Source organism: Microcebus murinus, chromosome 15 (assembly GCF_040939455.1).
Source record: "Microcebus murinus isolate Inina chromosome 15, M.murinus_Inina_mat1.0, whole genome shotgun sequence".
In the NCBI taxonomy this organism is placed as follows: Eukaryota; Metazoa; Chordata; class Mammalia; order Primates; family Cheirogaleidae; genus Microcebus; species Microcebus murinus.
Window position 1 is genome coordinate 28,238,825 of NC_134118.1, and position 16,735 is coordinate 28,255,559.

The window sequence follows — 16,735 nt, forward strand, 5'->3', positions numbered from 1 at the left end:
ATGAGTCTGTGAAAACACAGTCACTTATGTTATAGGAAGAGCATAGGAACTAGGGTTCCAGGTTCTGGTGATGACTGTCTGAAATTGACCAACTGCTAGTGTTAAGAAGGGCTCTCTTGGGTCCTGTTATCTTACCTTTCTAAAAGATGAGAGTATGAGATTAGGTGATTTTCAGCTTTAATGTAATTTGACTCTTCTGGGACAGTATTATGGAGAGGTGATGATTGCAAATGAATTGTTAGTACTTACTGTAATTATACTGTAATGATCAATCCGTACTCATCATCTATACCAGAAGCAGATTTAACTCAAAAATTCTTGACCCTTGATCTGTTAATTTACATGTATGTTTAGAACTTAGAAATACTAACTGTTGAAATTAATTGGGATACAAAAAAGATTCTTTGAATTAATTTTAATAATCTGAGCTAATATAAACATATTCCCTAAGTGGGCATGGCATTATCTGTGCAAGGTAACACAAGCAGCAGGAAAGGTTTGTACAACAGAATATTTTTCCTTGTTGCTCTAATTTCTAAGAAGTGTGTGTGTGTGTGTGTGTATGATTGTGGAAGGTCAGTTGTTCAACATTCGTGGCACTTACAAGAACTGGAGATTATGCTAGACCAGTGGGATAATGCTTATGTTTTTTGAGGAGGGAATTTGATGTAATGATAAAAATTACTGTGAGCTCTATCACTTTTACTTCATCTATTCAAAGGAAGATGCTTTGTGAAACCTTTAATTTAACTTTTTCATATGTCAGTAAGTAATCAATGCTTCGTAGAAAAGAATTCTAACAGGAAATTTATGGCTAAATGTAATTATACTATTTTTGGTAAAGATTTCTTGAGAAAATGTACACAGCTTGCACTTGTTGACTCTTTAATGGGTGATTTAAATTTTCTGTGAGATTTTATGTTTTACTATTTTTTCCTAGGATTGTAGCTTTTTATTATATATTAACCACAAATATATACAGTTCTTCTTTCAGTACTATTTGATAACCAGTAGACTATGTTTACTGAAGAAGAATAGTTTATGAGGTATATAATCCCACCTTAAATTTTATTTTATGTGGAATTAAAGCCTAGAAAGTCATTCTCTTCTGATTAAATCCTGAAGCAATCTATTTTGTTTTATTTTTCAGTAATAATTGAATCAGTGACTAACCTACCTCCAGTTAATGAGGAGACAGTAATTTTTAGAAGTGATCGACAAGCTGCAGGAAAGGTTTGTAAAAAAAACTCAAATCTTATAAGTTATTCTTTTTGTTGTTGATTGGTTTTCTGACTTATCAATCAACAGAAGCATTGATTAATTTTAGTAGATGAGCAATCTAGAGCTCTCAAGTTTTATTAGTACATTCTTGATTTCCTTCAGTACTTTGTCGCTATCTGCAAATTGGTTTAATATTGCTTATTACTATTTTCTGTGTGAGTCATTAAATACACATGTATAGAATTCTTTCCTAATGGTTGTCAGAATATATAGAATTCTTTCCTAATGTTGTACTTTTTTTTTTAGACTTTAATTTCCTCAGGTGGAAGCTCAGTGTGAAATCTTTTTCACGTTGAAAAAGATTTTAGTGACAGCAGTGAAGTGTCATTGTAAGCACATTCTGTGGAATTATGGATATATATACAAAATAGCTATAAGGTTGGGTCCCTTTTAACGTCTTAGTAATGGAATATCCTTGTATGACCATCCCTAATATGGAGAACTATACACTTTATCCAGCATGTAGGCAATTTTGAGCAGTTAGCAGAAGACATAAAACCTTCTAAGATCAAGAATATAGCTGGGCGTGGTGGCTCACGCTTGTAATCCTAGCACTTTGGGAGGCCGAGGCGGGCGGATTGCTCAAGGTCAGGAGTTCGAAACCAGCCTGAGCGAGACCCCATCTCTACCAAAAATAGAAATAAATTAACTGACCAACTAAAAATATATATACAAAAAATTAGCCGGGCATGGTGGCGCATGCCTGTAGTCCCAGCTACTCGGGAGGCTGAGGCAGTAGGATCGCTGAGCCCAGGAGATTGAGGTTGCTGTGAGCTAGGCTGACGCCATGGCACTCACTCTAGCCTGGGCAACAAAGTGAGACTCTGTCTCAAAAAAAAAAAAAAAAAAGAATATAAATACTAAGTGTTCATTTCCTGACAACAGGGACAGAGCTATATTCACCTCAGTGTTCCCCACTGTACCTAGTACAGTCCTTTGTAAATTATATGTGCCAAGTAAATGTGTACTGATTGACAACAAACAAACAAATAAGAAACCAGCTATTATCTTTGGAGAAACAACTTACTGGCTTTCCCAAGATAAGCAGCTAAGGGCTTTTCCCCTTAGCTTTCCCAAGATGAGCAACAGTTGGCTTCTTTTGTTGTTGTTATTGTTGTTGTAGGAGATATAATTAATTTGTAAGTCAGAAAAAAGCAAGTCTTTTAAGTGATATTGGGTCAACTCATAACCTTTCCTGTTTTTGCCTTTTCCTGCTATTCCATTCTAACACACATTAGAAAGGGATCAGGTTTTTATCTAGGTTCTGTCACCTTTTTCTGCCTACATTTGTTTTTTAGGTTGATAGGCAAGCTTACCAAAGAGTGGTAAGTCACTTAGGATTGCAGAGTAGTTAGTGGCAGAATTAACTGGAGTCTAGAGCTAATATTTTTTGGCAATTCTTGAGAAAGTTCGTGAGGAGAAAAAAGACTTGTTAGTGATTGAAGGATAGTATACTTTTTTTCCTTTCAAATATCTAGGTTTAGTATTTTTGGTACAAATGTGCGTCTCAGTACTTTTGATTCAGAAGAAGTAGTACTGTGGTGTGGCTACAGACTCTATTTATTGCCAGTACCTTTGTAAGGGGTTGGGGACTTCATCTTGGAGAGTGGGGACTTCATCTTGGAGAGAGAAAAGTAATGGGAAATGAGTAGTAGATGACAATGCTGTGAGTAGCTCTCTGTGCTCGTTGGTGTACTTTAGGAGAAACTAATTTTCTGCTCTGGCAAAAACAAAACATTTCTTGCTGTCCTTAAGAAAATAGTACCAGGAAGAGAGGAGGGGTGAAGAGGCAAGGGAAACATATATCTTGATTTTCTGAATATGAAGTGAAGGTATTAAAGCTGATTGATTCTTTTTATTTGTGATTTTCATGACAGTTGCCTTTTTTCCCTTAGTAGCTAATTTAGGCAATTTGAATTTCAAAATAACCAACATTTTGGTAATTAAATCTCTAAACTGATATATTTTTAATATCTCCCACTACATGTGAATTTTTGGACCTTATGTATGACTAATAATATTAATATTCAGCTGTCTGTCATTAACATTTACACCTCTAACTTTAGTTATATGGCATAAGCCTACTGGCAAAAATTAAATCTATTTCTAAACTTTACATAGAATGAATGCTTTGTAAATTTGAGAGGTGACAAGTCTTTCAAAAATATTGATTATAAATCTAAGCACCTTGAAATGATTCTCCAAAATGGTTAATAGAATCTGTTAACTAAACCACTGACCAGAATGTGAAATTGAATTTCTTTTAGATTATTAGCATGTCTTAGCTAGATACTAAATTAGTTTTACCTTCAATAGCAAGCCATTGCATATCTTTTGTTTTCCCTCTTCTCTTCAATAACAATAATAGCCACAGTGATGTTTTATATCCCTTACCTTTGTAATTTCACTGAAATCGTGCAAGGGAAGTTGAACTATCTCCATTTTAAAGCTGAGAAAACTTACTAAAAAGTCACAAAGCTAAAATGGAACAATCACACCTAGGTTCATTTCCCTTTTACTTCACTTTAGGAGTCCTGTTTGTACCTGCTGGTTCTGGCAGGCCCAGGCTGCTGTAATTTTTGCCATGTTGCAGACAGAACATCTAAGTCCAGCGTATGCTATAGAATGAGAATTTGGGGGACTGCATGTACTCTATTACCTCTCTGCTTGTTACTTTTTTTCCCAACAGACCCTATGTTCTGTCTGTATGGTGTTATAGTGGTAGTATATGTTAACCTCTTTGTATGATGGGAATCTGAGATCTTTTAGTAGAAAAATAATGCTTTTGAATAAGAGATGATAAATATTACGAACTAGAACCAAGTGAAAGGACACTTTAACATCCACCTCTTAAATGACAGAACAAGTATAAAACATTAGTTGGATAAAATTTTTATATGCATATTCCGTGGTGAGCAGGTCTGTGCAAACCTACCCTCAAAGTCCGAGGAAGCTGAGGGCTGAAGAAAGAGGCTGTCATATCTAGTTTCTCAGGAAGAAACCTTTAGTAGGGTCTTATGAACAGAAGCCTTGTCCCTGGTGGCTGCAAGACCCTGAGGTGGAACCCTGCACTATTTCACCTGGAACCCATGGCTTGTATACCATGGGGGAGGAATGTGTAGGACAAGTGAAGTTGACCCCTTAGGGAAAGGCAAGAATGTTATGTGAATCTGCCTATGGGCAGGACATGCTGTTAACAGTAGATAAAGTAGAAATCTTAGATGCAATCCCTGAACAAGGGTGGATTAGTGTAGCATCCAAAATGAAGTTGCTTTAACCTCCACAAGGCATATTTCTATAGAATATATACTGTTTTGTAAGATGTAAAGGAAGCTGCTTGCCCATGTATTAATATGTATTAATAGAAGAAAGATTAGAAAAAAATTACATTGACATTGGCCATTGTCTAGTCTCTATAATATATTTGTATTTATTACCAAAAACATACTTTTTAAAATTCAGGTGTTTATTTTGAGAAGAGTTTGAAACTAAGAGGTTCCATGATTTATAAAACGTTTTCAGAACAAATAATATGTGGCTGTGCTGAAAACAGTTCTTTCACTTAAAAGTTAAAGACTGTAGCATCTTTGCTTGTTTAGAAATAAGTAACTTCAAGTTCAAATCTACTTTTTAAATAGTTTAATTTTACAAAAATCTTAACACTTTGTAGAAACAGCAAAAGAAGTGATTTAACACTTTTTGAAGCCGGAAGCTTGCTTTTATGTTTCCTATCATAAGATTCCAAATGGAGATAGCATCTTATTTCTCAAAAGTTACCAATTGTAATTCTTTCCTTATACCTCACAACTTAAATTAGCAATAATTTTTTTAAAAAAATATAATTTGTATCTAGTTGGTATCACCAAAATGATTTGAATTTGGCAAGGAAAAACTTGGCACAGTTGTTTTAAATTCATAGGAAGGATATCTGGAATGTCCTTTCTAGATTATAGATGCATTATAATCAAAATAGGAAGACTTCAAGTATATAAACGTGATTTAGATATAAATAAAAATATATTTTATTGCTCTAACACTGACAAAATTACCTTGTTTTAGCAATTAGTGGTTTTTTTTTAAAAGACAATATTGCTACCTTTTCAAATAATTACTTTATATGTTAAAAGAAGCTTTTATGTTTCTTATATTTTATAGATATTTGAGATATTTGGACCTGTTGCACATCCATTTTATGTGCTACGTTTTAATTCTTCAGATCATATTGAGAATAAAGGTATTAAAATAAAGGAGACTATGTATTTTGCTCCATCAATGAAAGACTTCACCCAATATATATTCACAGAAAAACTCCAACAGTAAGTACTTTATTGATATGTTGTTCTTCATTTATCTAACCTTTATATTTTAGGAATAATTCTCAGAGATAGTAGTTTCTTAAGTAGTTAAATGGTATCTGTCTTCCAAAGAGTTCATTTATATCTTGTGTATCTTTTGCCCCAAATGACATGATCAGTCATTGGGAGCATATTTGAGCCATGTAAATTTTCTGAATTCTAGTTCATTGTTTCTTCCCTTATATACTTTCTTTTATATATATGCTACCTCAATATTATTAATAGTATTACCACTTTAAAAAAAATTTTGGTTTCAAATAAAATTTTCGTTGAATAAAATTCATTTCGTTGAATAAAATTCATAGTCTTAACTCTTCAATGAAATTTTATAATTTTTGAGAGAAAAAGAAAATGAGTACATCTCAGGTAGCTTATAAATTTATAGAAGAGACAATTAAAATGTGTCCCTCAGAAATTGTGTATAAAGCCATGGTGTATGAGGTTGACCTAACCAACAAACCAGCCTGTGTCATGTGGCTAAGAGTATTTCTGTTTATTTGTGCTCCCACTAGTTAATTGTGTATTTTTCAAGTGTTAGTTATATTGCCAAGTGTTAGCTCTAGAACTGTTCATATCTGTTGAACTTGTTATTATAATTATGTAATTTAGTTTTTCATATAAACATGACATGAGTTTAAGTGGAATAGATTTTTTTTTTAATAAAAGTAAGTTGATTACTTTGAAAAGTGTAACGAATATGAGCCACTAAAAATATTGTCAAATTAGAAGTGGAGGAAAAGACTGCCGAAGATTGGCGAAGGAGTAGGGAATCTTAAATCCAAAAGGACTTTATGCTTAGTTTGACATGCAAATTCCTATTAGTTCACGCTCTCCTTTTATTGGAAACTTGAAACATAGGTGATGCATTTTTGTGGAATGCATTTTGGCAGGAAATACAAAGGAACTTCATTCAGTAAGCAGTAGCTATGGTACTATGTCAGAAGTACCGGTCCCAGTTGCGTGGCATAAGAAGGTCTTTGTATACCACTTACATATTAAATCAAGTCTCTGAATTTTATTTATTATTTCAGAGATGAAAATTTTGGTCCTGATGATTGATTAGACTCATGTTTAAGACTCCACCTAATTATCTGAAGGAACATTTTGCCCAAGTTATTTTTCAGACTGTGTAAGGTTAATTTTCCAAAATAACTCTGACAAGCAAGATGAATTAAATAGATATGAAGCAATAAAGATTTTAATATGTTTTAAAATAATATGTAGTATTTCATTATGCTTTGAATATTTGGATAGTGCTGTGGATATGCTGTATGTTTAGCTTTTAACCAATAAAATATTTTAGCTTAAAAGAGATGAACTTGAAAAGGTTTTCCAAATGTATTTATTAAATAGATTTTAAATAATAGGTGCAGTCTTAGGTTTTGATTTGCACTTCTCCTGGAAAAAAGTAACAATAAACCAAAGGATTGGGAATTTAGGCCTATCCTGCAGAAGCCCCACCTAGCAAAGACTATTCTGTTCTAGACTGAATTTTGATGTTTGTCATGGGAATTCATTGGAGTACTGTGCCTTTATGGTAGAGAAATTCAGCTCCTTTCCAGCTTGCCGGTCTCTAATAAGGCAATTTAATCTTAGCTTCCCATGTACTTGCTGTCTTGTTAAAAGTTTGAAAGTGCCATTTCAAATGTAGCTTGATCTTTCCTTGAGTAGATTTTGATTTTCTGTGGTAGATGCACTAGTTGGGGCGCTTTTCCCTATCTATGTCTTTAATTCCAGGCTAAGGGCACTGCAGGTCATGAGATGTCATATGCAAACAGTACTAGAGCTATGTTTAATGCACAGGTGTAAAATGACAGTTGAGGAAATGCACTTTTTTTTTAAGTGATGGCAAAATCATTGATAATACCTCATATATAATGTTAAAGTTCTGATTCAAAAAACAAACTTAATGATTTTCATGCTGTGCCAATGCACTGACATCTGTACATTGATTTTAATGGCATTAATTCCTGAGAATCTCATGTATTTTTTAGATCTAGTTTAAAGCAGTGAAGACATCTAGTCCTAATATTTGTAATATTTCAATGTAATTGAAAATACATTATCTGAAACTATAAAATTGATAAGATTAAACGAGTTTTCAGAAATTGTAATCATACTCATAATAGATATATATGCACTTTTATTGGTCATAGAATGTAAACTTTCCACCGAAAGTAATTTTCAGCAAAAATTACTCATTTCACATAATGCCTATCATTACACTGTTCTTCAGAATCTTTGAAGTTCCTCTATCTCCTCTGCAAACTAGTTAGCATTTATTTTACCCTCCCTGCTTTGAGAATCACTGTTGAAATTAGCCTTGGTTACTCATGAATTGTTGATATTTCTTGGATAAATTGAGGAAAAAGGGATTCATGTTGTTATCTCTATTGTCAAGCAAAATCTTCAAAGAGGGAGTGCCTCATATTCATTTTTACATCTGTAGCACCTGGAACAGCTTCTGAGCTATATTGGTATTGCATAAGGTTTTGTTGAACTGAGTTTTATGAAAACTTGAGATATCACAAAAGTAAAAATCTGAAGAACTGCCAGACCACTTTCCTCTGGACATCATGGCTGTGGCTTCTCTCTAGTTCCCTAATCCTAATATTTATGTGTGTCCAAATTTTGTCTTTTTCTTATAATTTTCCCATGTCTTTTGAAATAAGGTAAAGGACTCATAAATGGTCTTTAATTTTTTGCTATTATATATTGCAAAATTAAAAGTTGAGCTTACGTCTTCTTCTGTATTATTTTCCATACTATTAAGTTGTTAGCACTTAACAGAATCTTAATAAATACTTCTTGGACTTCCCCACTCTTCCCCCTAGGGATAGGGGATCAGATGCATCATGGAAGAATGATCAGGAACCACCACCAGATGTAAGTATAAGTCTTTTTATATAGTATTTTAGAAAGTAAGGCAGGTCTCAATCTTATAAATTCATCATTCTCGACCTTAAAGAGGTTGTTACTATTGCTCAGCAGTGATACTGCTTTTTCCTATCCTAGCCTGTGTGTTTTGCCATTCTCCCAGATGACTGTTTTATGACTTTCAATGAAAATTTTTGATTGATCATTTTAGGAAATATTTTGCTACATTTTAATAATTTATCAGCTTATCATTTACCTTATAATTTGCTATTTTTATCAACTGTGTTCATGTCTGATAAAAGCAGATGTCTTTATTTTTAAAAATTTTATTTAATTTGGTAAACTTATATGGGACATGAAGACATTTATCAGTATTATGGTGCTTTTAATAAAAAACTGCCTTTCTAGAAGCTCCCTACCTCTACATTTTTTATAGCATAATTACCTTCCTAAAAGAGACCTCTTGATTTTCTTTTTATGTCCATGTCACCAAGACAGTAGTTAGGATTATTTGGTTAACTTTCCATGAAAATGTTTAAGCAGATATTCTGGGTTTGTGTGTGTGTGTGTGTGTTTTACAAAATCATAGCAATGAGTATATTCATTTCTTGAAAATAGTGTAAATTTATATAGTATAAAGGAAAAATATTATTATACATAAGAGTTTTTCAAGTGTGCTCAGCTATTCTGATAAAAGTTTTTCAGTATTATAGATTTTTGATATTTACAAATTTAACTTTGGTCATTTTAGATGTTTCAAGCAATGCTGAAGATCATCGTCTGTTAGTTTCTAATTGTTTTGCTGAAGCATGAATCAGGTTTATGCCCACTTACAGGGTTTTATGCAGGTATGAGTCACTTAACTAGTGAATGGAGCCTATAATAATAACTTAGTATCCACATTGAAGTGAGATTATGTTTTCTAAGTGATGCCGTATATCTATGTGATTTCCATTAAGGCTCCAAATACTCATTTAACATTCTCAGTTATGTTTAGAGCATCTTACTGATAAAAGTATGTATTTTTAATGTGTTTAGAAGGTCATAAAGATGTTGTAACATAGCTGTTGTAACAACTAAGTATTCTAATACATTAATGTTGTTTTAGACCTAAGTATTAGTTATAATTATGATAATGTTAATCATTTATAAAATTGGTTTGCTTAGGTTAGTTACAAAATTAAATATTGTGCGCTTCATCATATTTGTTTTTTCCAGGTAGCTGACTGGATCATGACATATGTTGGGATTTAATTTTGTAATACTTTTTGATAAACTTTTGTAGTCTAAAATTATTACCTAGTATTCATAATAGGTTAGAATTTGGAATTTGTGGGGTTAAAACTGAAAGAAAAAGCACTATGAAAATAGGAAGCTTACATAAAGACAATGGGAGAAATTATGTGCTATAAAAACATTAGGCTTGTATAAAGAACCTAAAAAGTAATTAAGAATGCATCTTATTCATCTTTATATCCATTTTTAACATACCAGTAGGCAATGTATGGTTGAATAAATGTATTTAATGAATGCAAATTTGAATTAATTTGTATACAAGAAAATTGTGAATTTTTCTCTGATTTTAGGAAGTAATAGCAGAATATTACTAATCTCTCTAAACTATTCCCAATTAAAATCCTTTAGTTCCTTCCTCCTGCTCTTAAGATGATGTCCAGTTATTTAAAATGGCACAGTAAGGTTATTTATTAACTTTTCTTTCATGTCTCTTCACATATCATTCCCACTCCCTGAAAATTTTCTTTCCCTTATTTTCATAGTTAACTCACCATTAGATGTTTATCTTTGGTTATCCATACCCAAAAGTCTTCCTTTACTTTCTTTCTCTTTGTCCAGCACCGTGTTTCCAGAGCACTAAGTTGTAGGACTTGTTTGTTGTATTGTTGGTTTATCTGTTTACTCATTCAAAGAAAGAAATGTCTTATGTCTGATTTCAATACTTTCTAATGTCTGTCAGATACTAGATTTAACGTCCTAATGTCCTAAAATCTTAGGACATTAAGATTAGAATTAAAGAGTCATGCATTTGAAAGTACTAAAATTGGTTGATTTTCAAATTTGATTATAGATTCTGAGGTATATGGTTTCCTGGTTCATGGATGATTTGATAGAATGTATTTTTAGCAAGGCCATACTAAAAATTCTCTACAAAGACTTTCATATACATTTTATGTCTTCTCTTTAAATTTGTACCCATGCATACATAGTAAGCCTGCTTTCATATACTTTCATATGAAACATAGTATCTGTTTTATAGTGTTAATAGAATATTAATAAAATGCCTGAATTATAAGAAATCATGGCAGTCTTGTTTTTTTTGTGTGTGTACTATAACAGTGAATCCTAAATCTTAATTATGGGTGCATTTTACCACTCGTAATTTTAAATAATTTCCTCTTAGAAGTCAGGTCATGCATGCCTCTGCTTATACAAGCCTTTTCCTGTGGTTCTATCTAAATAGCATCCCCATGATTTTTTAAACCCTTTCTTTGTTTATATTGTTTATTTATAGTCCTTATTGTGTACCCAAAATTATATTAAAATACTTACCACTGTAAACCTATAAAAAGTGAATTCTGTGAAGTGTTTAGAACAGTGCCTGGCATATAAAATGGATATGTGTACGGTTTGAATGAATGAATCATAGAACATTCTGTTTTTATATTGATCTGATAATGTATGTAATTTGCTTAGTCCTGACTATTCCTTCCTTTGGCAGCTGACACTATGATAAATCTTAAGTGTAAGTTGGAAGTCAGACTTCTAGTTAGCGAATACCCATATCTGAAGGTTGTTAAAGATTGGCATTTTAAAGTTAACCTGTGTGAGACTTTCTAGGAATTTAAAAAACAAACAAAAAACAAAACCTTGAGTACTAATCTTGATTACAGATCTGTGTTAATTAAATGTCTTTAGGCATTTATCAAAAATACATTATTTTTCTGTCAATCCCATGTCCAATTAATCCAGATGCAGAAAATATTAACTATCCAAAAGGGAAACTTTTTTTCAGGGTCAGCGATTTAATAATAGGCTTATTCTCCTCACCTGCAAGTATTATATGTACTGTTGAATTGGCAAATCTATGTAACATAATTCTGTAAACTTTCCTCTGCAAGGCCTTGGATTTCAGTGATGATGAAAAAGAAAAAGAAGCCAAACAGAAGAAAAAATCTCAGATTCAAGGCCGGAAAAAACTCAGATCTGAATTTAATGAGTCAAGTGAGTACATGCAAATATATGAAATTATTCTTTATCTTCATTTACATCTGTGTAAGTTCATCAATAATAAAACTGAAGGAAACATCTGTGTTCTCTCCGTTTACCTCCTGGCATCAGAGGATTATGCAGCATGGGATGTGGTGGAAGAGAGTCACAAGGAATATTCAGTAGTACTTTTATGAGCTTAAGGATGTAAAAGTGGCTTCCAGTGGTTACAGACAAACTAAGCCTTGTTAGAGTCACTTATGCTTGTCAGTACTTTTTTCGTAAGAAACCTATTTGCTACCATTTTTAGAATTTTATAATATGGTACTTAATTAACACCTAAATCACTATTTTTTTTAACATGCATTCCCTTTTTCTTTTTAAAAACTTGTTGAGATAATTGTAAATTCATATACAGTTGTAAGAAATAATAGGAGAGATGATGTATGTCCTTTACCCATTTTCCCCTAGTGGCAACATCTTTAAAAACTTTGTAGTATATTATCTTAACTAGGTTATCGACATTGTACAATCAAGATATACAACAGTTCCATCACCAGAGAGCTCTCTCATGTTACCTTTTTATAGTCACAGCCACTTACCTACCTCTCACCCCTCCTTAATTCATGGCTACCATTATTCTGTTGTCCATTTCTATAATATATTTTGTCATATCAAGAATGTTAAAAAAATGAAGTCATACAATAGGTTACCATTAGGGATTGGCTTTTGCCACTGAGACTAATTTTCTAGAGATCCACCCAGAATGTTGTATGTATCAATAGTTCCTTTTTATTGCAGAGTAGTGTTTCATGGTGTGCATTTATATATCCTCTTCAGTTATATATGTGTTCATTTTTTAATTGTATTTCTCTTTTTTTACTGTTGAGTTAGGAGAATTTTAAAAAATGTATTTTTGATACTAGCTTTCTGTCAGATGTATGGTTTGTTTGTAATTTCTTCTAGTCTATAGCTTGTCTCTTCATCCTCTTAAGAGGGATTTTTGCAGACAAAAGTTTTTAGTTTTGAGGAAGACCAAGTTATAAGGTTTTTCTTTTATGGAGTCTGAGATCTTTTTGCTTCACCCTAGGAAGACTTTCCCCTATTTTTTTTCCCTAAAAATTTCATAGTCTTCTGTTTTATATTTTATGTTCATGATTCATTTTAAGTTAAATTTTGTATAGAATGTGAGGTTTAGGTCAGTGTTTATTCTTTTGTTTATGAATTTCTAATTGTTCCTACACAATTTGAAAAGCTGTAGTTCCTGCAATGAATTTCTTTTCAACCTTTAAGAAAAATCAGCCGGCTGTATTTGTGTTGATCTATTTCTGTGTTCTCTATTCTGTTTCATTGCTCTATGTGTCTGTATCAACGGTCTTGATTATTATAGCTATAAAGTCTGGAAATTGGGTAGAGTGATACCTCCTATTTTATTTCTCTTTTTCAAAATAATCCTTTGCCTTTTGATATAAATTTCAAAATCTTCTTTATATCAACAAAAAGTCTTGCTAGGGTTTTGATAGGAATTATGATAGACCTGTGTATTAACTTGGAGAGAATTGACAACTGTTTTTAGTCATATATTTCATGAGCATCATATCCATCTTTATTTATTTAGATCTTTGATTTCTTTTAGTAGTAGTTTGTAGTTGTCAGAATACAAATCCTGTACATTTTTTCCAATTTATTTTCTGTGGGTATTTTCCATTGTTATATCTGATTTTTCTCCTCTGTTCCCTTCATTCTTTTTTTGAGCTCTTCATTGACGTTTTTTTTTTTTTAGACTTTTTTCAGAGCAGTTTTAAGTTTACAACAAAACTAAGTGAAATATAGATATACCTTACACCCTCACACCCTCTCCCCCCATAAATGTTGCATAGCCTCCCTCATTGTCAACATTATTCACTAAAGTGGTACATTTGTTATAGTTGATGAACTTACACTGATACATCATAATCACCCAAAGTCCTTTATTCACATTAGAGTTCACTCTTTGTATTGTACATTTTATGGGTTTGGACAAATGTGTGTGACGTGTCTACCATCATGCTGTCATACAGAATAGTTTCACTGCCCCCAAAATCAGCTCCGTGTCCTTTCCACTCACCTTCCAATATTAATTATTACCATTAGTAATATGCATTTAAGGTTCCTCCATGTCTTTTCATGGCTTGATAGCTCATTCCTTTTTAGCACTTAATGTTATTCCATTGTCTGGTTGTACCACAGTTTATCCATTCACTGACTCAAGGACATCCTGATAGCTTCCAAGTTTTGGCAATTATGAGTAAAGTTGATAAAAACATCCAAGTGTTTGTGTAAACATGTTTTCAACTCATTTGGGTAAATAGCAAGGAGCAGGATTGCTCTATTGCATGGTAAGAGTAAATTTAGTTTTGGAGGAGACTACCAAACTGTCTTCCAAAGTGGCTGTACCATTTTGCATTCCTGCCAGCAAGAGTACCTGTTGTGTCACATTCTTAGCAGTATATGGTGGTGTCAGTGTTTGGGATTTTGGCAATTCTAATAGGTGTGTAGTGATATCTCATTGTTTTAATGTGCATTACCCTAATGATATATGAGGCAGAGTATCTTTTCTTATGCTTATTTACTATCTTTATATCCTCTTTGGTGTTTATTGGTACTTCTATGCATGTATCATGCCTTTGGTGTCCTGTCTAAGAAGTCATCATCAACTCATAGTCATCTAAATTTTCTCCTATGTCATCTTCTAGGAGTTTTATAATTCTTCATTTTACATTTATGTCTGTGATCCATTTCACATTCTGGTAAAGGGCATTAAGGTCTGTGTCTATCTAGATTTATTTTTTTACATGTGGCTGACAAGTTGTTCCAGCACCATTTTTTTTGAAAGACTACTTTTGCTCCATGATATTGCCTTTACTCTTAAAGATCAGTTGATTACATTTATGCAGGTCTATTTTTGAGCTCTCTGTTCTATCCCTGATCTATTTGTCTCTCTTTTACCAATATGACACTGTACTTATTACTATAGCTTTATAATAAGTCTTGCAGTCAAGTAGTCTCAATTCTCCAACTTTGTTCTTCTCCTTCAGTAATTATTCCATTGAGTTTTTTATTTTGATTATTATAAAATATTTAGTCCTAACATTTTATTTTTTTCTTTGTTTTATACCTTCTAATTTTTGGCTGAGACTTTTTCTATTTTTAATCTGTTTAGCATGTTCATAATTGCTTGTCAATGCATTTTTATTAGTGCTTTAATCTCCTTTTCTTACTTCTAACATATTTGTGTTGACTTCTGTTGATTTTCCTTTTTCATTGAGTGTGAAATCTTCCTGGTTCTCTTTATGATGAGTGGTTTTTGATTGAAACCTAGATATATTGGAAATTATGTTACAAGGCTGTTGATCTTATGTAAATCTTATGTTTCAGCTTTTTTGTTTGGTTGTTTTTGTTAAATATCACTCTGGCAGGGGAAGGAAGAGGGTAGATTAAAGTCCAGGTTTTCTTCTTAGATCTTGTTAATACCTGAGGCCAAGGGCTGCCTCATTTCTGCTGAGTGAGGGTAGAAGTTCTGACTCCCCACCAGGTCTTTGCTTGTGCCTGGCAGGGACAGGAGTATCTTGTCACTGCTTTCCATGTGGAGTCCACCAATGGAGGATGATGGCCTTCTCACCATTGGGCAGAGATGAAAATCCTGTTTTCATTCAGTCTTCTCTGGCATCACGCCAGTGCACAAGGAGGAAGTACAGTGGTGTTGCTGCCAGTGGAGATGGAGGTCCGGGCTCCCCATGTGGTCTCTACTGACATTGTAGGAGGCCTTGTTAATGGTGTTCTGCTCAACCTGCTCTTGACACTACCCTGGGCTCAAGTCCTTCATTGCTGCCTGTCAAGGGTAGAAGTCTGAGTAGGGTTCCCTACTCAGCCTTTGAGAATGTGGGTAGGATGGTGCCACAGTTACTTTTGTGGTATTTGGCTGGAGTAGAGCAGATATTGTCTACTGTCTATTGTTTTCTCTCTTACTGGGCCTTTTCTTTCCTGATCCTTTGGCTTTAAGTTTTGCCTTTTCAATTCATTTAAAATTGACCGTTTCAAGCCTTATTTTTTAACTTGCCATAAGATACACTGGAAGTTAAAAGGCATTATTGAAATTTCAAACAGTGCTTTTTAATATATTGACCTTATTTTTGTTTTTATGCTTTTCTTTCTCCCGCTCAAAGGTGAAGATTTTGCTGAAGTACATCAGAATTGGAATGCTCATAGCTCTGCTTCAGAGCATTCCAAAGGCTATCGCAACAGAGAATTCACACGAGGATTTTGCAGGGGTAGATACCCTCGATCTTGCCATGGTAGGCCTCCACCCCAGCAGTTTTATAACTCAGAACACACGGTATCTCAGGAGACTTCAAGATTTCCGCCTCAGAGACAAGATAATCCTATTATACCACAATACCCCTTTCCTCCTCCGATGTTTGACATGCACAATTTTTCACTGCCCCCACCCCCACCACCCCCACCCCCATCTGTAAACATGGGTTGGGGTGCAGCAACCATGGCACCTCATCCATTGCTTAACTTACCATACTCCCTACCGCCACCCCCACCCCCTCCCCCACTGCCTCCTCCACCCTCCTCTGGAGACAGTAATTCTTCTCATTTTGGACATTACTATTAGGTGAATGTATGTACTTCTAGAAAAATGTGGACTTTCACATTATATGCTAAGGATTTTTTTTTTAAAGAAAAAGTGATTATGGAGCTAGATTTTTAGAAATACTGTAAAATATTAAATGATTCCTTCAGTTTAAATTGATATGTATTTGTAGTCTTTGTCAATCAAATTCTTGGGAGAAAATTCAATTATGTAATATTTAATTAAAACTTTGCCTCCATGCCTTCTTCCACCCAGTTAAACAATATGTATAATGATGGATATGGAACAAGTTTCATCATGGATTAAAATATATTGTACACATTGATTTTCTTGGTAAATCTGGAAATAAGATGTTGAA

General features: G+C 33.3%; 1 protein-coding gene across 1 annotated transcript in view; it reads left to right on the plus strand.

Annotated features, from left to right (window-relative positions):
- Positions 1-16,532, plus strand: part of NAF1 (nuclear assembly factor 1 ribonucleoprotein) — a 37,980-nt gene extending 21,448 nt beyond the window's left edge. The window contains exons 4-8 of the mRNA XM_012735598.3: positions 1,151-1,233; positions 5,437-5,597; positions 8,471-8,522; positions 11,651-11,753; positions 15,944-16,532. Of these exons, the coding sequence (XP_012591052.1) occupies positions 1,151-1,233; positions 5,437-5,597; positions 8,471-8,522; positions 11,651-11,753; positions 15,944-16,398 (854 nt within the window). The 3' untranslated portion in view covers positions 16,399-16,532. The remainder of the gene's footprint in view (positions 1-1,150; positions 1,234-5,436; positions 5,598-8,470; positions 8,523-11,650; positions 11,754-15,943) is intronic.
- The last annotated feature ends 203 nt before the right edge of the window (positions 16,533-16,735 follow it).